This window comes from Streptopelia decaocto (genome assembly GCF_964273445.1).
Source record: "Streptopelia decaocto genome assembly, chromosome: 1".
Taxonomy (NCBI): domain Eukaryota; kingdom Metazoa; phylum Chordata; class Aves; order Columbiformes; family Columbidae; genus Streptopelia; species Streptopelia decaocto.
In genome coordinates this window covers 200,452,905-200,474,393 of record NC_138663.1, presented here as the reverse complement: position 1 = coordinate 200,474,393, position 21,489 = coordinate 200,452,905, and the positions used below count along the sequence as shown (strand labels likewise).

At 43.5% G+C, this 21,489-nt stretch overlaps 1 protein-coding gene across 1 annotated transcript in view; it reads left to right on the top strand.

Moving 5' to 3' along the window:
- Positions 1-8,752: 8,752 nt before the first annotated feature.
- Positions 8,753-21,489, top strand: part of HEPHL1 (hephaestin like 1) — a gene marked incomplete at both ends in the record, with an annotated part of 33,457 nt that continues 20,720 nt past the window's right edge. The window contains 3 exons of the mRNA XM_082056299.1: positions 8,753-8,922; positions 18,623-18,867; positions 19,658-19,870. Coding sequence (XP_081912425.1) covers positions 8,753-8,922; positions 18,623-18,867; positions 19,658-19,870 — 628 coding nt within the window. The remainder of the gene's footprint in view (positions 8,923-18,622; positions 18,868-19,657; positions 19,871-21,489) is intronic.

The following is a 21,489-nucleotide window of genomic DNA, read 5'->3' as shown; positions in this document are numbered from 1 at the left end:
CCGTCATTCCTCGGTGGTGTAATCTGTTCTTTACATTAGGGTGTGGGCCTAAACTGAGCTAAGAGCAGGACGTGCATCGGCTGCGATGACGGCAGGTCTCCAGAGGATGGGGGAGAAAGACAAGATCCTGCGGAACTGTTAAAGAGGAAGATAATGGGTGGAGACAGGATCATAAAAGAGTTGGTGAGAGATGAACCCACACACATTAAAGAAATGAAAAACCTGGAGGGCCTCCTCCATTGGGCAATCTCGCCCTGTGCAAGGCTGGGGCTTTGTGCCTGGGTCTTGCCCCACCAGCAGCACAGGGAGGCAATGAGCCACGATGTCTGTGGCCATCAGAGGGAGCTTGGTGAGAGCCCAAGGATGAAACACAGACCTGGAAACCTGAAGCAGTGCATGAAGGATGGTTGTTCAGCTTTTTGAACTTATTTTTCATACCCTTATGATACTTGTAGTATTGCATATGGTTATGATGAGATAAGGATTCCCTTCCCTATGACCTGCCAGAAACATCGCTGCCTTTTCCTCACAAGAATTGCTTTTTGAAAGAGGCTGAGATTCTTTTAAGAGTAATTTAATAATTTTATATAATAACAGCTTGCATCAGGCAACCTCATCCCACCATAAGCTCACAAAAAATGCATCTGATGTTGCCCAAGCCTGTTCACCAGCTGAGATTAAATGAATGGGATGCTTTTATTTGGGAAAAAGTAAACAAGAAAACCACCTGGATTCACAGAGCAGAGGAAGGCTCACCAAAGACATTGTGGATCCAGCTACAACCTCTTTCCACAGATGGGCTGAAACTGTCTCTGAAGGAGGTGAGGGATGCAGATACCTGACTGCTGGGCCAGCCAGGTACTCCCTGGCCCAGGATGTGCCTCCACGTCCCTTCACACTCTGAAGGAAAGGTGAGATGGATCAGAATGGTGCATCTCACCTCAGAGCACCCCAGCCCCGCTACACCACTGGCCTTGGTCTGCTTCCCACCCCCTCTGCTGAGCCAGTGCCAGTCCTTTCACAGCCACCAGCAAGAGGTTTCAGCATCTGGCTGGGAGCCACTTGGTTCTTTTACGCCTCTACCTGTCTGTCTGTCTAGTCAGGCAATAGATAAAGGAACAAATTACTGCAGAGCATCACATCACCACATGTAAACTCCTCTGTGGTGTGCAGCCAGCCCCTGGCTCCTGGGGCTCACTGGATGCCTGGGAGGGAAGAGGGATGAGCTACCACCAAGACCACACTCATCTTCACGCTGAGCAAATGATTGACAGCAACCTGTTACCACCAAGAACTTGTCTTACATATCCAAATACCTCAACTTGTTCTTCAAGAATTTTGACCTTTTTATTTTTTTTTTTAGTGAGTGAAGTATTTTCAATCATTGTGGCTGCAGAGAAAAACTTCCAAGCTTGATCTGCGCAAAAATCAGAGGCCAAATAAGGAGAATTAGCATTTACTATATTTTGTAAAAAACTTTTCCTTTTTTGAGAGCCTGGCTTGTGATTTTTAAATACCCCAGAATAGTGATATTGTGCTTTTTGCCTAACAGGGCACTTTTTAAAGCCAGCTGTTGCAAAAAAAGTGTGTGTGGTAAGTCACTACATGCATTGCTTTTCTTTGGGCTTGTGCTCCTTTCCTGGCTGGTAAGATTAGGAGCACTGCAGGGCAGGGTGGGTGTCTGTCTGTGTATTTGCACTGTGTCTTGCTACTTGTAAAGGAAGCAAGTAATCATCACCCTTGCTGCTTTCATGTCTACTTGCACAATAGAAATAATTAATAGCAATAGTAATGCTTTGCCTATCTGCGGCTCCTTTCATCTGAAGACCTTAAAGTGCTTGACAAGCATTAACTAAATTAGCTTCCAAATACCTGGAGAGAGAGTCAGATTTAATGATCCCCACTTTGCAGCTGAGCACACAGGAGGAGAAGTGAAGGCTGAGTTACAGCTAGTCAGCTGAAATCATGTTTCCTCCATTCGGGGAGGTTGCTCAGCACTTTGTGAGGCTCAGGCTGTTTTCTCAGGTGCCCAATGTTCACTTTTTACTTTCGAAACATACAGGCTGAGGACCTGTGTGATCTGCCCCAAGTCCTGCAGAAGCTGGAGAAGCATTTCAGACACCGTGACTCATGAAGTTTCCCGTTCACACTACCGGCCTGGCCTGGGAAAGGAGCCAGCTCTGCTGACACCATGTTGGCATCATCGTGAGCACACAAAGCCAGGATGACTGTATCTGAGTTAGTCCTGACTTCAGAATTGCAAGCGGACTCCAGCGTAGAAACACTCCAGCTCTTACCCAGGGGTGGTGCAGCTGTGTTGGCATCATGCTGTATCTTGCTTCATAAGCCTTTTGGAGAGGGATCTGCATCTGAGTCTTGTATGCATCATGGTGCAGGCTTATCAGGCTGCAACTTTGCCACAGCGTTCACAATCCCTCACTTGCAAAGAAAGATGCCAAGAGCCCTGACCAACTCTGGGATCTTAAATCACAGTTATTTTATCACCTCCATGTTAAACCAAGGGTGCTCTGCACCTCCCAGGGCTGTACTCAGGAGCAGAAAGGAGAGACTGGGCAAGAGGTGGTCAGAGAAGAAATACCCAGTAGGGACTGGACTATATACACTTCAGAACTAACTTGGAATGACAGAAAAAAGGCAAAGGATGTTTTGGAAGAACACAGCAAGCTCTTAAATGTGATAACTGGGTAGGTGGAAGGGAAAGGTTTTTTTCCATAGACTGTGGAATTTCCAATTGTCCTTTTTAATATTAGAACTGAAAGTTTTCCATTCCAGGAATGGCATTCTGGCTGTAATTTAGGCTTCTTCAAATAGAAAGCAACAGAGTCGCTGAAGAGCAGTAGGACTGCTCTTTATTGCAGAGCTTCATAGACACGGATGAAAGACACTAAAAGTGTTGGCAGTCATCTGCAGAACCCATAAATCACATTGTTTCACTGTGGGCAATCATGCAGCCTTCCACAATGTCGTGATGTTTTCCCCACTTTTTCCTTTTCAGGCAGAGAAACTGGACAGATGATGTGATCTGAACAGCAGGTAACTTCTGTTAGCTCCTCCACTGCACACAACACACTGCAATTCAATCAGCAGACCCCAAGCAAAGTGTCACAAGCCTGCCGGGAATTTGCATGTTTATAATACTCCTGGGGTTGTTTTGCCTGGCAGAGATGAGTTTGCCACAGTTTGGAAACCCCTTGTGCAGATGCAGTCACATAATTTCTCTATTTTCTTCCTGCAATGCTCAATACCTTCCATTCTGCCACCTGCTTTTAATAGTCCTGATTAGTTTTCCAGTCCTGGAGTTTTCCCGTTTACCCATAGAGAAAATGGGGCAATTATCTCATAGGAGGAAAACAAGGGACACATTTTCTCTAGAGTAAGCAAGTAGGTCAGTGCTGCAAGACATCGCAGAAGAGGATCCTGTGATGCCCATGGTGTGGCTGGAGGAGGCTGGGCAGGCAGCAGAGCTGCTCAGGAGAGAGCTGAGGTGGCCCTTGGTGCTGGCACTGCTGCAAGCAACAGCAAAGGTGGGTATGATAGGGTTTCAGCATGCGACCAGGTCACAGCATCACTCCCACAGTGAAAGTACAACACCCTGCTCTCCACCACCCTTGTGTTCAGAAGGAAGGTGATGGGACAGGAGGGATGTCGCCTTGCTTCCAGCACTGGATGGGGAGCCAGGAGACCGGGCTGCCTTCCTGCATGAGCACCTGGAAGTTACCTCGTCTTTCTCTTTCCTCATTTGTATAATAGGGTTAATAAAGACTCTCTCCCCCACAGTGATGATGTAAAGTTAAGCTCTTTCATGTTTGTTAGGTGCTACAATGGGCAGCACAATAGAAACCAGTAAATAATGTACCTTGAAGTTCTGTAGAGGTATTAGCCTTGTTTTAACAGTGCAGATATTACATGAATTACCACACGCAAGGAGCTTCTTCTAATTAGGATCAAAACTTCATTTTTTTAGCTTTGCTTTAATGGCTTTTGAGGCTGAACACATTTCACTTGCCCAGCCTATTTGGCAGTTTGTTATAATCTCTTCAAACTTGCAGCTGCTTTCAGTACAGTGTTAAATGCCTTCCTTCTCATTATGCATCCCTTTACAATCTTCTAATTTAAGTGTCTTTTTTTTTTCAATGTATAATTAGGTTTTTTTTAAATTATAAATTCAGCTATGGTATCGTCCTTTGTCATTGGTGTAGCAGATACAGGATTTGTCTTATAACTGTAATGGAAAGGAAAGGATCTGTGCACAGTTTCTGGTATGACAGGAGCCCTCTTTTCCATTTCACACCTTGGTTGAAGATTTGTCCGCAACTGGTACCAAAGTAGCTGTTCTGCAAGGAGAACATCTGCATGGAGATGTGCGGAGAAAATTATTCTGCCCTAATGATCTCCAGATAACCATTGCGGTAAATGCCCAATTGTGATCCTGAGCTGGTTACATGGATGGAACCCAAATGGCTGGAGGACAACACTGAGGAGCCATGTGGGCTCTGACATGGGAATCTGGAGGGCTGGGTCCAGTCTCTGTCCTGCCACAAAGACCTCTGGGCAGATATGAGTCAGGTCCACACTGAGCCACCTGTAATGTGGGCTATAGCTGCACTTCTAATATCCTCGCTGATTGCAGATCTGTGTTATTCTTGTAATTTCAGTGGCTTTTTTGTCTTTCTGTTTCCTACAGTTTCAGTGCTCAGACTTGGAATACTCCTGGGAAGTGCTGTACATGCCAAGGAAGCCTTTCTCACCAAAGTCCTATCCAGACTTGCAAACAGAAGTAGCGGATGCCTTGGAGGGCTGATGACTTTTGAAATTTCTGACCAACCTGTGTGAACTCAGGAGGTTCAGATAATTCAAATATACCTTGTGTCACTATCCAAGACTATAACATGAGGTTTACCTTCTGCTCACTACTGCTGCAACTTGGAAAATTATTAGAAAGTGCAATAGAATTTGTTTTTTACAGGTGTACTATGAGGGTTTTGTATTTAATGTGTGTTGGTGACTGGAGAGTGAGGGAAAACTGATGGAGGGGGAGGATGGGTCGGTTAAAAGAGTGGTGTGAAACTTGGGAGGGTGTAACTCAGTTCCCAGCTTTACCACAGGCACTCTTTGTCACCTCGGGATGGTCACTGAAGGCACAGTTCCAGGTGTGGTGGCAATACCAGCTGAGGGTAGTCTTATGCTGGAAACAAGCAGACTAATTCCCCGATCTAGATTGCAGTGCAGACACAAACCAACATAGCAGAGGGACCAGGAAGGAGTGTCTATGACTGCAAACTCTACTGCTGCCAAGAAGAAGCAGAGGGAACAGGGTAATCAATCTGCTTGAACACCAGCTCATCATATGCCCAATGGAGAACGCAAACTGGGTTTCAGTACACAGTCTGAATAAAGTGCTCATCTCTGAACTCACGTTGCTTAAATTCAAGATACTGCAGATGCTACATCCAACTTTTCATTGACTTTACGGCCATCGCCAGGTTAACTTAGGTATTCTAGTTAATACACTAACATGCATTGGCATAAGTCTAGGCTTTTGTGGATTAACCTAAGCTAATTATAGCAGTCATTCCTGATGTACTTAAAAAGAAAGCTCCATTGGTGATGTTTCAGGGCTCATTCACAAACGGGTACTCAAGATGTTTGCCCTTCAGACCTATGCTCCTCATTACGAAACTCTGGAACCCAGCTGTGCACTAATTTTAGCCTTCAGAGGGACTGAATATCTCAAAGGAACCACTATCCAACTTTTTTGCTGAAAGGATCCTGAACAAAGGGACAAACGTAATCCCATTACCTCACTGCCGGAGGGGAGCTTCCCAGAAATTTTCCTGATGCGAGGGCATCTTTCATCTTTTTCTGACTCATGCCCACAGTACCTCTCTGGAATGTAAATGTGCCTGGCTTTAATAATGTGACAAGGTAATTAAGCGTTAATGTGTGGATGCACAGGGTATAGAACTTGCCAGATCTAGTAAATGCTGAAGCCAAGCTGAGGCGTTTACTACACTTACAACAGAGTGCTGATATAGGGTGCTAATGCCCTCACATTATTCCTGTTACACAAATTATTTTTATGGTAACAGACAAAGAAATTAACTTTGTATTTGAATTTTGAATAGTTATTCCAGCAAGGAAGCAACCAGGACCCAATCCTGGGCACATGAGAAGCAACGCAAAAACTAGGACATAGTCCTATTATTATTTAAATGACTATAGTGCAGTCAGGTGCCAGCTCAGAACTGGACACTCCCCCTTCCTATTCCCCATTAGCTCAATGTGCTTGAGTTGTATGAGTCCACATATATATATATTTATATGAATCTCATAAGAGCATTCTTTAGTTACAGAAAAGCAGACAAAAGGTCATAGCAAAACTGTCTGGATGAAATTGTCCCTGTACCTGGTCTTTAGATATCTCTAATGTCACACAAATGGCTGATATAAGCAATTGAGCTCTACACAATCTCATTCAAAGTGCATGTTATGGTTTAAATAAACATTTTTCCTATTCAAATGCAAATGTTCATGTTATAACAATGAACACTTGCATAATAGGCACCCAGTTCTCTAAATTCAGGTGCCTGATGACAGGAGATGGAGCTCATGGTTTGTCTTGGCTCAGGACAGCTGCTCTGGGCAAGGGAAGTGTTGACTACAGGAGGCTGCAGGGTCCCAGGCCCTGTGCAAACCTCACAGTGGGCATCTGCTAACCTGTTAAAAGGCCACCTTGCCCTTTTCCCAGCTTCATATCCCATGAGCTGACCCATCAGTCCCACCACAGTTGTGTCCTTGATAGCTGTGCTACCAGTAGGCAAAGCTTCTGCCTCTCCCGCTGTCATTTTCTTTTGCTTTCTAATTATGCCTTTTAGAATCATAGTACTATTAGTTGGCATTGTTTGAGTAACTCAGTGACACAACAAAGCAGTGGAAAAGGAAGATGATTTTTAACTGTTGGTATTTTGGAAGAGAGGACATAGATTGACGTGAGATGCCAAGAGGTTGGGTAGCATGGGGTTTGCAGCAGATGAATGGAGAGATGAGCAAGGTCTTCAAGGTTACCAGGAAGTCTGTGGGTGCTGCTTCTGGGGATCAGGATCTCTGTTTCTACAATGGTTGTATTGTCTTATCACTTCTCCTACTTCTTATTGTTCATCAGTTAACTGACTTGAGATAACAAACATCAGGATGTATCAGAGAGCAGCTTACATCTGAGGGACTCTGGCTTTTACAGCTGTGCTATGCTGAGCGTTTGCAATTGTCTGACTGTATCCTTATCCACATATACTGGGCTTTCAGTCATTGCAGCTACAGACATGCAATGAGTAGCCTAGAGAAACCGAAGCTTCTTTAGTAAGATACTCCATGTGTCTGTGTGCCCTGTGTCTGCATTTAGAGGAAGCTCACCATGGTCCAGGTGGCTGAAGGCTGGGATGCTATGAACCTCACCCGCTTTTTGAACCCTGTGTGTGACTTCAAAGCCAACTGCACACCAGTGATGGTGAGAGGTGTTTAGCACAGCTGACTCCATGTGTAATTGTCACATACCAGAGGGTGAACCTCGTGTGACTGCCACATAAAACCGTTCACATCACTGAGCTAGTTTTTGACTGATGAAGTTAAACCTGTGGCTTCCAAGTTCGTCTGAGAAGCCTCTTACATCCCTTGCTGCGAGTAACTATTAGCTTCAATGGGAAGAGGTCAGATGATTCTGAAGCTGAAAAGGGAATTTCGCAACCATTAAACCTGGCAATGAGTCTCAAGTGTAATGCTGTGCTCCAGAACTGCAACTTTTTAATGTCTTTAGTCAGTTAAAGAGCAAGGAGGTAGCATGAAGTTGCAAAGTGTCTTGCCACCCAGGGTATGTTACTGAAATGGTTTAGAATATCCTATCAACCAATACTCTCATAGGTTTACACTTTGCGTTGCCAAGATGATAATAGAGATGTCTTCTTAGAGGAAGTTAAGCTATAAAGGGAGGGACTGATTTTCTAGAGACCTACGTGGACACATTAATTACCAACGTTAATAAAAGGGTCATCTTTGTGTGCCTCAGTTCTTAGGTGTCAAAATGGAAAGACTTTACCAGCAATCTAATTTTCAGAAATGTTTGTAAAAAGAGGCCTCACTTTGGGCATTCTAAAACTGAATATATTCAGATCGCTTGCAATCTTAATAAATGGGTCAAAAAAACCTAGAAACTGGAGAGGCAGTGGCAAATTCTCTCTCTCTGATAATACTGTATTATAAACTAGAGTCATGTCATTGAAAAAACCCAATGAAGGTAGCAAGATGCTAGCTTTAGAAATTTCAGACATGATAAAGGAGCTTTTTTTCTTTTTTTAAAAAATGAGTTTTGACAGAGATGGCAAAAAGACTGAAATACGCTGCCCTAATATGCCATCCACCTAGTCTGGAAAATAGAGTACAAAAGAAATCACCCAAACATCCAAAAAACAACAAGTGACTCTAGCCTGGATAGGTAAGTGAGCAATTTATGCATTCACCGAAGAATTGGCAAAAGTCCTGCCATGGCAGCAACCTCCTCCCTAGCCCTGCTCTGCATAGCCAGGCTCTCTGCCTATCCCAGTCCAGCCTACTGAAAAGGAGGAGCTTTGCTCTGTCCATTCCTTATTTATAACTTGTCGAGAGCCAGGAGGGAGGGGTGAGCTCTCTGGTGCATCCTGCTGCCGCCTGCCCGCCGCCAGCCTTGCAATTACAACCACAAATGCCTCCCGCGCAGCGTGGTGGCTGCCTTCGTGCTCTTGGATTCCTCTGGCTGTTTGCAGTGGTGGAAGCAAAGACCAGAACCTATTACCTCGGGATTGTGGAAGAGAACTGGGACTATGCACCGTCTGGGAAAAATCTGATCACGGGACAAAACCTCTTGGAGGACAAGTAAGTAACTGGGGTCTCTGATAAACTGGAGATGTATTGGCAAATCCAAAGAAAATTTATTAAAGTGGTTAATATTGCTGTAAATATCTTAAGATGGCCTTTTCCTTGTTTTTGTTCCAATTATGTTGTCACAGACAGAATTTCAGCTTGAAGGCAAGAGTAGGCTTTGGTTGATTTTTCTTCCATTGTGGTTGACTAAGCAAGGTGATAGTGTGTTTTTGAGTGTGAGGTTAAGGAACACATATATCGCAAAGTATCAGATAGTTGGTTCAAAACCCCCTGTGTGTGTTTTGTGGATATGCAGGTATTTCTGGTACTTGTTGTCCAAAGGCAAATTGCAACTTTGTCATCATCAAGCAGGGCTCTTTGCAATAAGACATAGAAGTCTGTTCAACTGGCAAAAGGTTCTAAGTTTTCTCCCTGAGAGATTTATAAAAGTTTGTGGGCTTGGTATGATATTGTAAAATTCAGATGTGTATAGCAGTAGAGACACAAATAGATGGTCTATATATCCCTGCAATATGTGCAGTTGTGGAGATGTCCATTTAGGAAATCTATTTAGATATGCGCTTAAGCACACAGCAGTGAATGATCACACTGGAGGTTACATGTGCTGAAACCGGAGTGTGTTGGTAAGCACTGTGATGAATCGTGTCCTGGCCAGAGGGAAATGGGCATCCGTTCTTGTGCTGGTGCTGCTAGACATTAAATGGGGATGACAAAAACCTTTGGTGTCTCCCTTCAGTGTGGGCTTCAAACCTGCATGGGAAAAATGTTAAGATTTTGTTGATACCTTTGACACTTGAGAGATAGTTTGGGGATCCTTCCTCTGAGTCTAGGCTTGGGGTTGGGGTAGGACTCGTGAATGAGTGAGGAGGTCCCAGTGACCATACCAGGTCTAGAGGCACACTGGGAGCTCCATGTTGTGTCCCAGGAGTTAGAAATGGAAAAGTCCTTTCAAACTTTTCAGAAAATCACAAGCCATTCCAGACTTTTCTATAGTGGCTGGTAATTTTGGAATAACTTCCAGCTGGATTTCATAAATTAAAATATTTAGCCACAAGGAGGAGGTGAGAAGGAGTTTTATTTTTCAACACAAAGTTAGGCTTAGGCTGTTACAACATGGTTACAGCATCTAAGTCAGTAGGTGTTACATTTATAGGTAGAATTCAGGCTAATAGTTTGTTCCCAGCCCATTAAAACAGGCTTTGCTGGAAAGGATGTTCTTCAGTTGTGTTAAACACTTGAATTTCTAACTTCCCTATTATTTTTAGCAGAGGATAGCTTGCTCCACTCCCTAACCTGGAAGACCTCTCACTAAAAATAATTCATCTTTAAATGAAAGGCAGCTACCTGTAAATCCACCCTGATACCACAGAGAGATTTGGAATCTGCCCTTTGAAGCCTGTCTGTACTTTGTGTTCCCTGAACATCAAGTGGCACATTTACTTCAAAGTCTGTGACATTAATGTGATACTTTTTACATGGCATGGCAGGGAGGTATGATAGCTCATGTCTTCAGTCATTGCTGTAATGCAATAATTACAAAATTTTAATTCCAAAGGGTTTACCCACAGAGCATTTTAAGGTAGACCATATATTAAAAGCTGGGGAACTGTTTGTGATGAGCTCCCTATGTACAGAACAATAAACTGATACTTATAACTAGTTTACTCCATTTCCAAATTGTAATGAGTTGAATCTAAATGAAGTGCTATATTCTGAAATAATAGCGTGTCTGCATAAGCATGTGGACTAAATAGTGAAGCAGTAACAGCTATTTTGACTATTTGGCTCTTTAGAATAACCTCCAATGTAAATTTAAAGCAGTATACGAATAGGTTACTTTTCAGCTGATTAATTGGTTCCTATGGATATTATTAAAAGCATTGTTCCATAAACAAAGTTTATGGGTGAATTTTGAGCCATCCGTGCTCTGCAGGCAGGAACGCTTGGGCTCGCTGAGCCTGGCACTTTTCACCGTGTGATGCATCCTCACAGCGCCCATCTGATGGGGCACTATCCCAGTTTTATTGATAGGAAAATGAAGATAAAGACGTTGCAGACCAACTGATTATCTTTAAAAGAGTTGGTGCATAAACATAAAGGAATGCTCTCTTTGATTCCAGCTAGCCCACAGAGATATAATCAAAACCCACTTATTCTTCACTACTCAATAAAAATGCTGAATTAGCAAGTGCGTAATGGAAAGCGTTACGTTACCTGGATAAGATAGTGAGATTTAAGAGATGATTCTCAATGTTGCTGTGCCAAAGTCAATGATATCTTCCTCAGCTTTTAGTTTTTAGCAGTAATGAGGGGAAAGGAGACTTTGGTAGCTGAGGCATGGGCCTGGCAGTCAGTTGAGCTGGTTCTGGCACCAGGCACACTACGTTGCTCAGCTCCCACTGTGCTGGTGCTGAGTGGGCTGCTACCGAGCCAGGACCCATAGAGCTGCATCAGCATCTCCCTGGGTGTGAGCTGAAAAGGCTGCCTCTCATCAGAGCTGATTAACCCAAAAGCAGACCTCTGTTAACACAGCTGTTCTTCTTGGGTGCCCATTTTTATTATGTGCTGCTGCCGTGCTCAAGGGCCAGTCCACTGCTTGCACAGAGCAAGTATCTTGCTGTGCATCGGTGCTTCTTACGTAAAGACAGTAATGAATCTGTTTGCCTCTGCCATTTGTCTTGTCTACTTGAAGCCTCAAGCTGTTCCACTAATTTTCATAATTTGGAATGTTGCAAATGAATCCAAGGCACTTCACTCTCAGCTCTCCCTTGGAAAATTAAGCTGACATTTTCTGAAGCACACAGGACATCGAAAATCACAGACAGGTCCAAATGATGGCCACTGAGTATAAGTGAGCTGGGGAGGTGTTGAGCATTCCCTCCCACCTGATATAACTGGTGAAAGAGTTGACATCATTAAACCACGGTGGACTGAACACACAGGGTGCAAGATGCTGCAGTAGAAAATAAGGAAGGTTTCACCACCAACATATTTTAAGGAACAAGCCCATAAAGATGATTCTGGACGTACTGCAGATCCTGGTGAGATTTTGTGGGTTAGGGTGTGAATATTGCTGCACTAGGAGGGTGAGCTCAGACCTGCTCCCTTTAATGGCGACACAGGCAACAGCCTTTCAAAAGAAAGATACACCCAGGTGGTGTGGCTTGACATACATCAATCTTGCCTTCCCTGCTGTGGCTCAGCCCTCAGGATTAGACTTTGGTTGATAATCCCTTCAAATTAATTTGGTGCTAGTTTATATGATGGACACTTAAATCTTGTTCTGCTGGTGGTAGATGTTATTAAGTTTTGCCTGATGTAACAGCCCATCCCTTCTCTTTAGGCTACAAATCCTACATTTATCTGGGCCAAGTCTTGCACCCACCAACACTAACGGGTGGTTTTTGTTACCACAGCATCAAATATGGTTTGTGCAATTTGCCTATGAGGAGATCCCACCCAGATAAATGACAGTGAAGCTGTCGTCACAGATGCTAAACTAATGGCTGAGTCATCAGGTGGCCAAATGACCCAATTGCGTCAGCAAAGATGATCATTGTGGGAAGGGTCAACATCAAAAGAGCATTTGAGGTGAAATCCTGGCTCTAATGAAGCCTGAGAGGAGTTTTGTTACTGACTTCAGTGGAAGCAGAAGTTTATCCTAGGAGGGAAACCATTATAGCCACACTTCAGAGCTTCATCTATGACTGTATGGGTTTGGTTAAACTCTTCAGTTGCATGTGTGTGTCAGAAAAGGCCTAAAACATCCTTTAAGGACATTGTGTTTCTCTCTTTTGTGGACACAAAGCTCATCTTGTTGTTCAGTGCTGTGTGGTCAGGGTACCATCTACAAATGAGAGTTGGCACCACTAGTCTCCTTCCACTGGCCATCCCTTTAGTATGGACATTGCATTGGCCTTAGCGCAGGAGTCATGGTTTGGTACGGCATTACCTTCAGGAGGTTACATGACTCAGAGGCATCCTGGAACCATGAGCAATGTCTAGCTTACTTCAGCCATGGGGAAAATGAGGTACTCGGGGGAAATATGTTATAAGCCCAGGCATGGAATATGTAGGAGAGTAGAAAATAAGGAAGGTTTCACCACCAATATATTTCATGGAATAAGCCCATAAAGATAGCTGTTAAAATGGTTGTCAGTCTAAAATCTATGGGATTTTAGTGGAACAACAGTAAGAAAAGAAAGCTTGCATTTACTTAGAGTTGCACACAGCAATGTGCAGTGGCTATTTGGCTTGCTAACTGCAGGAGAAAAGTTGGGACTCCACATCTGGTAGTTATTCAGACTGCTGATTTTTCAGTGGTGATTACAGTGGCAAGCAAACTCTTTTTGGAATTGTACCATTGAGGGATGCAGCTATAGTCTTCTCAGGAGCTGTTTGTTTGGCCATGCACAACATGTAAGCTCTCTTTCAATTTCTTGCTGTACATTGTAACACAGTACTCACGTCAGCATCTCTTGAAAAGCCCAACAGAGGTTGGGCTGCTGTTGCTCTGTTTCTTAAGATAAGAGGTAGCTTAAATACAGTGAAAAAAAATCTTTCCTGTGTGACAAAACAAATAGGTGTAGAAATTACACAATTCCAGGTGCTACCCTAACTCATGGTCCTACTCTCAGGTGGCACATTATCTGCATGTCTAGTCTTGATTTGAAGTAGAATCTACATGACACTTGTTTTACTCTTTCTGTCATTTGAAAGAGTTGCAGGAGAATGGACGACTGTAATTATGTTAATACTAATGTTAAGGAGTTAGAGTTCATTCCCTGTTAATAATTCCCTGTCTTATTCACATGCATTGCCAATTTTTCTTGGAGTTTAAAAACTGCTGGGAATAGTCAACTGGCAAAAAGAATAAAGGAAGAATTTGCATGTTTATCCTAATCTGAACAAGAATGATACACCTTGATTCACAAGCCTGCTTACCTCTCTATGTAACCTCAAGACTGTCCTGGCTGGAGAAAATGAAGGAGGGGATTTTGGAAGCTTGCATTGGTACACCTCCAGGTTTGCCCTTTCATAGAAGAGGTGGGACTGGCTGGTTATCATGACTTTCCGCACATGAAGTTCAGGCTGACAACTGAGTTGGAGGGTGACAGTCAAAATTCAGCAGAGAAGCTCTTGTATCTGCACAAGAAAAGGTTCAGGTGACAAAATCATAAACCCACCAGGAGGATAAAGTGGTTTGAAGCAAGCAGGGGAGCATGAACAGCAGGGACAAGGTTTGTCTTCTTGTGACAAGACAGGAATGAGAGACAGGAGACATTTTGGTAGGGAGTGCCCAGTAGAATGGGGACATTATGACCACTGGAAGAGAGAGGCAAAGGTAGATTCAGATAATTGAATGTGTTTAACCACTACAGCATTTGGAGAAGCCACTGCTGCAATAACATATTGGAAAGTCAAAAAAAATAGGAGATGCAATTGAAGGGAATGTTTATCTCACTGGCTGAAAATGTGAAGTGTTTCCCAAGGAAGCAGATGCCATCAAAAGAAGACAGAGAATGGTGTTTGAGAACCGTTGTCAAAGAGAGGAGGTGAAAGGCCAGCAGGACACTATTCTGAAGCCACGAAAATCTCTGAGGGACTCTGGAGGTGGTTGGTAAGGAACTGCAGGGTAGGAGATGCACTGGTTCTAGTGGCACTGGCAACAGAGACTTCATGGAACATTGAGAAGAATCACCCACTGAAACAAAGAAGACAAACAGCTGCTTGAGGGAGGTGATTGTCCCACTCTGCTCTGCACTGGGGCGGCCTCACCTGGAGCACTGTGTGCAGGTCTGGGCACCACAGTATGAAAAAGATATTAAGCTACTGGAGAGTGTCCAGTAGAGGACTATGAAGTCGGTGAAGGGTCTGGAGAGGAAGCCGTATGAGGAGCGGTTGAAGTCAGTTGGTTTGTTCAGCCTGGAGGAGACTGAGGGGAGAGCTCATGGCGGCTGCAGCTTCCTCACAAGGGGAGGAGGAGGAGCAGGTGCTGAGCTCTTCTCTCTGGTGAACAATGACAGAACCTGATGGAATGGCAGGAAGATGTGCCAGGGGAGGTTTAGGTTGGACATTAGGAAAAGGTTCTTCCCCCAGAGGGTACTGGACACTGGAACAGGCTCCCCAGGGAGGTGTCACGGCCCCAAGCCTGACAGTGTTCAAGAAGAGACAGGACAACACCCTCAGACACATGGTGTGAACTGTGGGGCTGTCATATGCAGGGACAGGAGTTGGACTCGATGATCCTTGAGGGTCCCTTCCAACTCCAACAGGACATTTTGTGATTCTATGATTCTATGAAATCTTTGTGTCCCACTGATGGAGCAGCAGGGGCCGTGGCACTGATCCTGTGCCAGCTCCCTGCGACACATCAGCTGGCTGCACTGTGGCACTGGGTAGAGATACCAGCCCCACAGTTTGGCCAGATGATCCAGGTATCTGGGAGTGCAGAGGAGAAGTCACACCCACGCATCCTTTCTATGAACTTCCTATGGCTGATACTGTTAGCTTCAGTGTCTTTCTGCGAAGGACTTCAAGCACTGTATTGCACAGCACAGCAACACTTCTAAAGTGGCACAGAGCTACCAGATTCTTGTAAGGCTGAGGTGGGCACCCAAAAGTCCTCCTGGATGAAATGGGGCAGCCTGGACACCTAGAGTGGGACTTGCAACAACCGGTGTGTGTGTGTGCTGTTCTCAGGTACTGAGGGCAACCAAAAGGACATGCTGAAAATACATGTCTCTGCAGGTAGAAGAACTGGGCTCTACTCCTCCCAGACAAAAGGAAAAGTGAGGCTGAAGTGTCTGCACTCCAAGAAACTCTCAAACATCAGGGCATTTTGGGTAGGAAACTCTTCTCCCCCCATGGAGAGTGTGGATCTAGAAGGAAAGGAAGCTGTGAAAGAGTCTAACACAACAACCAGAGCACCAGCAGCATGTAGGATTTGTCTCCCACAGCTGATCATTTGTTTTCTTTTGGACAGTGATTAAACAAAACCAATAAATAACTGGGGTCAAGAGGCCAGGTTGCTCCTTCCATGCTCCCTTTCTGTCTCCATGCCTCTTGCATTGCTTGATGCCTTGCATAGAAGAGCATCACCTACATTGTGACAGGCTGCAGCTGATACCCATTGCACTGATGGTGTGGGCTCTGCAACTCTGAATAGGTGGAGGATTTGAGTGGGCCTCCTTTCAGAAAGCTGGCACTAAAAGATTTCTTTTCCTGACTCCTAGATGGCTTTAAGTAGGAGGCAGACACAGATCTAGCCAACAAGAACTAAGGAAGTCTTGGGTGTCTATACCTACAGAGTTTTTTCAGCATGATTTCTTTAACCTCAGTATTTAACTGGATTTTTGAGATCTCTGATTTATACATTATGCATGATTTATGCATTTAAAGGAGTTATGCTCATATCAAGCATTTGACAAAGCCCAATAAAGAAATGCACTTTTCTAGGGTACAGTTCTCCTTCTGCCAGAGAGACAGTGTATCCCAGGGGTGTGAAGTTATGGGAGAGTGCGATGTTGTCCGGCCAGAAAGCCAAGGGCATAAGGGCACTGTCATGATGGGGAAAGCACAATACCAGTGCAGCAGTTCATTTAAAATATTTGGTGGCTGATGAAAATGGAAAAAAAATCTGCTGAAAATAATCTCATGGAAGTAAGTACTTTCTGAAAATAAAGTCTATTTTGTTTTTTTCTAGAGAAAATTTCTTATAAACCATTTAAAAAATCAATTTATAATTAGAAATAGGACATAGCCACATGAATACATTGCCATAAAGTAAGGCAGCATGTGCATTTAGACTGCACTACTACTGACACAACCTACTACTCTGTGGTAAAGGCTCTTGTATAATAACAGCTCTTTCCCCCAGGCAGTGGAAGGTATCTTCTCGGTGAGCATTGTGTGACTTGCCAGCTCTTGCTGTGCCCACAGACAGTTACCGCAGACCTGCTAATTCACCGAAAATCCAGACTTCTTGGCAACTTGCTCCTTAACCACACTTTTGGAGTGTATTTGTCTTACACAGGTTATTCTGTGAAGAAGCAGACTGAGAAGTTTCTGTCCCTTCCCCTCCATCCTAGCCAACTACTTCTGCCACAGCAGTATCATCACCAACATTTTCTTTTGTGCCAAAATAGCTCTTGGCTTGTTATAAAGCACATTATTCAAATGAAAAAGTGTTCTTTTTGGAGGCTTTTATATTTGGAACATTTCAGGGATCTGGTTTAGACAGTGGCTGTGGAGGTGTAATGACCACAGACGGGGGATGTTGTGAGTTACATTGTCAAGCAGAGGCTTAAAAAGGAGGAGCAGTGGATCTTGTGGTGAAGAAGTTACAGCAAATCATACATTTCAACTCATGTGACGTCCGACACGTCGCTGGCACTGCACAAAAGGTGCAGGATCAAGCAGGTGAGCTGCCCAGTCACAAAAACTTGCTATGAGTATGAAATTGCTATATTTCTGCCAGCAGTACTTCAGAAAAACCTAACCGAGCTTTTTAATGAGTTTGTTAGGAAGGATGAAAGTTCAAAGAATATTCAGGGGATGCAAAAACTCACGGAGCAGTCAACTCTGATGAAATTTGTCATATAGTCTGCTGCTGGCTGTGTAGCAGAGGGGTTCATTTCTACCCTTTTTGTGGGGGGTATTTAGGGACAAAGAATGTGTATTATGCTTGTCAGCTGTAACCTGAAGAGAAGTAAAAAAGATCTTATAACGGATGGGATGAACATGGGTTGCCAGTATGATGTTATAGTTAAAAGGTAAAATTAATTCCCAGTTGTGTAAAATATTGACTGTGAGCACCGCTGTCTTTAGTTGGAATATTACTTGCCTATTGTGTGAAGTTCTTGTGTTCAGACTTCAAAAGAGATAGAGAAATATTGGAAGGTTTTTAGAAAAGAGCTTCGGGAAAGATTTGTTGCATAAAGAATGTCAGTGTACTTGGTTTGTCCAAAATAAGGGTAGGACACAAGTTAGTCAATTAATTAAAACTTATGCAAGTGCCTGCATAGAAAATAAGTTCTTGATGGTATGTGGTTTCTTTGATCTGAGAGAGGGCTTGATGGGAACCAGTGGTTGATGTGTAGAGCTAGATGATGTTAGACTGCAAACACAATTCTAGATTGAAGGTAGCAGGTATTTAATAGCTATAATTTGCCAACCACTGACCATATGGTGGGTTCTCCACTACTTGAAGTTGCTATAAACATATACTCTGGAATGTAGAAATTTTGCATGTCATGCAAAAATATTCCATGCTACTCTTCTGGGGTGTCAAACTAGTTTATTAGAATAGTTCTTATTGGCTTTTGAAAAAAGTTAATTTAGTTTTCTTTTCCTTCTGAACAGTCACTCTTTCAGATGTGAGGTTTCAAACATTTGAAAGAGGGAGAAGCTGCTAAAACTGTACAGAAAGGCCTGAGTGGCTGGTCCTCAAGTGAAGACTTGCAGTAACCATGCTAAAGACCAGACTTGCAAGTAGGATGACTGTTACTGTATGGAAAGGGGCTCGGACTCTACTAGCACTGGTTTACTCCTCAGCTTTTATTCCACCAGCCTTATATTATATTGTGAGATGTCCCAGGGAACTATTTATCTGTAGTGAAAACAGCAGTTATTTGATGAACTCTTAAAGGAGTTATTTTGCCTCTAAATTATTTTCCCTTCCCAACACTAGGTTTGCAAGTGTGTATGCAACAAGAGGAGCCAACCGGATAGGACGTGTGTACAAAAAGGCTATTTTTAGGCAATTCACAGATGACACTTACTCCCAAGAGATCCCTAAACCAGCCTGGCTGGGGTTCCTTGGGCCAGTCCTCAAGGCAGAACAAGAAGATGTCTTTATCATCCATCTAAAAAACTTTGCTTCCCGCCCATACTCTGTGCACCCACACGGGGTCTTCTATGACAAGGACTCTGAAGGTAAAAACTGGTTTGCCCTTTCTCTTTTATCTTTTCCCCTGGAGTAGCTAATACCATGGCTAAAAGTTTGTCCAAGTGTTTATTGTTCTGGCCATTGACATCAGGGGACTTTAGATCACCCTCTCATAAACTCATCAGTAATTGAAGCTGATGACTAAAACCAGAAACAGTCTCATCTCCCAAAACTTTTGCCACAAACCTTCAACGCTTGAAACCAACCCAGTGCTGAAACAGGTTGGGTAGGTCTTTTTTCCTTTATTATTTTCCCGAATTATAAGTCACTGAAGCATCTTCCCTCCTTCCTTCTATTATACTTCTTGCCTGTTTGAATTGATGGATTTCTTATAAGTAAATGTTTTCCTTTCTTTAGGGCTATAACAGAAATTATTTTATTTTCAGAAACTAAAACCTATGCATATGTATTTTGGTTAGAGGACTGTATGGATTTGCCTATATTCATTACTCTCATCAGTTTTCTGTTAGAAGATGCACAATGTTAGCTGACAAAATGTGTAGACGACTGATGAGAATAAAGAGCCGAGGAAAACTTAGAGTCTGTAAATGCATTTTTAAAGCCTTGTCTACTGGTAAATAATGGATTTTAACTGTCAATATTTTTGATGGTTTTATCAGAACTTCTGAAATTTTTCACAATTTCTCTAGCTATTCCTTGTTTTGAGTGCTGTTATTATTTTATAAATCTGTGATAAAATAGAAGAAATTACACATTTATTTAAGAAAAACAGTCAAGGTGGGGGCTAAAGCTTCCTTTTTCCTTTTAATGTATTAGGAGCACTTTACCCTGATGGAACTGGCGGTAAAAGCAAAGAGGACGACTTTGTTGTTCCTGGTGGAAATTACACGTACACATGGCCAGTAAGGAAAGATTATTCCCCAACTTTGGCAGACTCAAACTGCTTGACTTGGATTTACCATTCTCACATTGACACACCAAGAGATATTGCATCTGGTTTAATTGGGCCACTGCTGGTTTGTAAAAAAGGTACTGAGCTAGAAACACTGATCAAGCAAGCCCCTCTGCCAGGCTTGGCATCTTAACAGTCATTTTTGCTTTCAGGTATAAACATGATGGTCTAGAGTCTATCCCTACATAGCCCATAAAAAGGGGAAAGGAATAGCTGGGCCATTCCAGGAGCATCCCAGGGTAGGTATTGTAGCTCTGGGACAACCATCCCCTTCCTGCTCCCCTTTGGCTTCATGAGAGATTCGTCTCGGCTGGTGGAGGGACCACAGCATGCCCTGTGGCCAGCTGGTCATGGCCGAGACCAAAAATAAATGTTCCCAAACTGGGATCGTTTTAGGACAAGCAAAGACTCATTGCCTAGTAAAGGAAATTAGGACTGGGCAGGTGACTTTGGCATTGGAATTTACATATTTCAAACATATGTTTTTCATAATTTTTCCCCATATGGATTATATACTTATTTTTGCTCACAAGTTGTGTATCACAGCCATATGGGGATGTGTGCTGAACAGCTGAGATAACAGCCTGTCCCATGCTAATTTTCTGCTGGAGCTGTGAGGGACCACGTACCAGCCCTCTCCCTTCTATCAGCTGAGCCATTGCCCCCTCTCCTCCTGGGCACATGTAACTCTGTCACCTCTTCCCGGTACCTCCCACAGTACAAAATCAGCCCTTGTTTTATATACAGAACATATAAGGAAGGTATAAATGAAGCAGGTTTATATATGAAGAAGAGAAAGAATTCAGTGTGGAAAGGATAGACCTGGTCTCCAGCTTAACTCACACAATTAAAATGTCTCAGACCTTTATTCTCCCTGAGAGCACTTGAAATCTGCAGAACTGCCCAAACATGTGGAACTGAGCTGATAACTGTGTGATAATAAATGAAGCTACGAGATAGCACATTCAAAACAATCCTAGCCTCAAAGGCCAGGTTACCTGCATGTAATTCATCATGGTGGATATCTGCGTGATGCTACCGCTGTAGTCCTCTCACAGGACTGACAGCAGGTGCTCCCTCCTGTAGGAAACAGGGGAAGCAAATGTTTTCATGTGTTCAGAGGTAGACTGGACAATTAGATGAAGTCTAAACCTGCCAACAGTTAATAATAGACTACTCAGTATTGCCACTCCTATAGTCTCAGGTTGTTTCCTAAATGGTCACTCTGATAATGATACTGAACTTAGCCTAAATAGATCATATTCACCTTGCCTTCGGCCTTTTTACACTTAATTATCTAGTCCTAGGCTTCCTAGTTAGTCTGTGGGGAGTGAACCACATTCAGACAGCCATTCTGAGGATATAGTTCACCATTCCCTTCAGTGGAACAGAAATGCAGGCTATCACTTGCCTCTCCTTAATTCGTGGCAAAAAAGTCACAGGTTTCTGGGTGGATCAGGCCCCTGGCCCAGCTCGTTGTGTAGACACATAGATGTTAATACTGACCAAAGGGCAAGGTTGGGTGGAGTAGACGAATGACGGGGAAAATGGGACCACAGATATTGGGAGCTATTTGTGCTTGTGTCAAATGAAAGAGATCCTGAAATTTCAGCTTGACTTAGGTGAGGTTAATTGCCTTCTGAGGCACTTGTGCTCAAAGGCTGGGGGGGGGGTGGTGGTGTCAAGATGTCTTAGG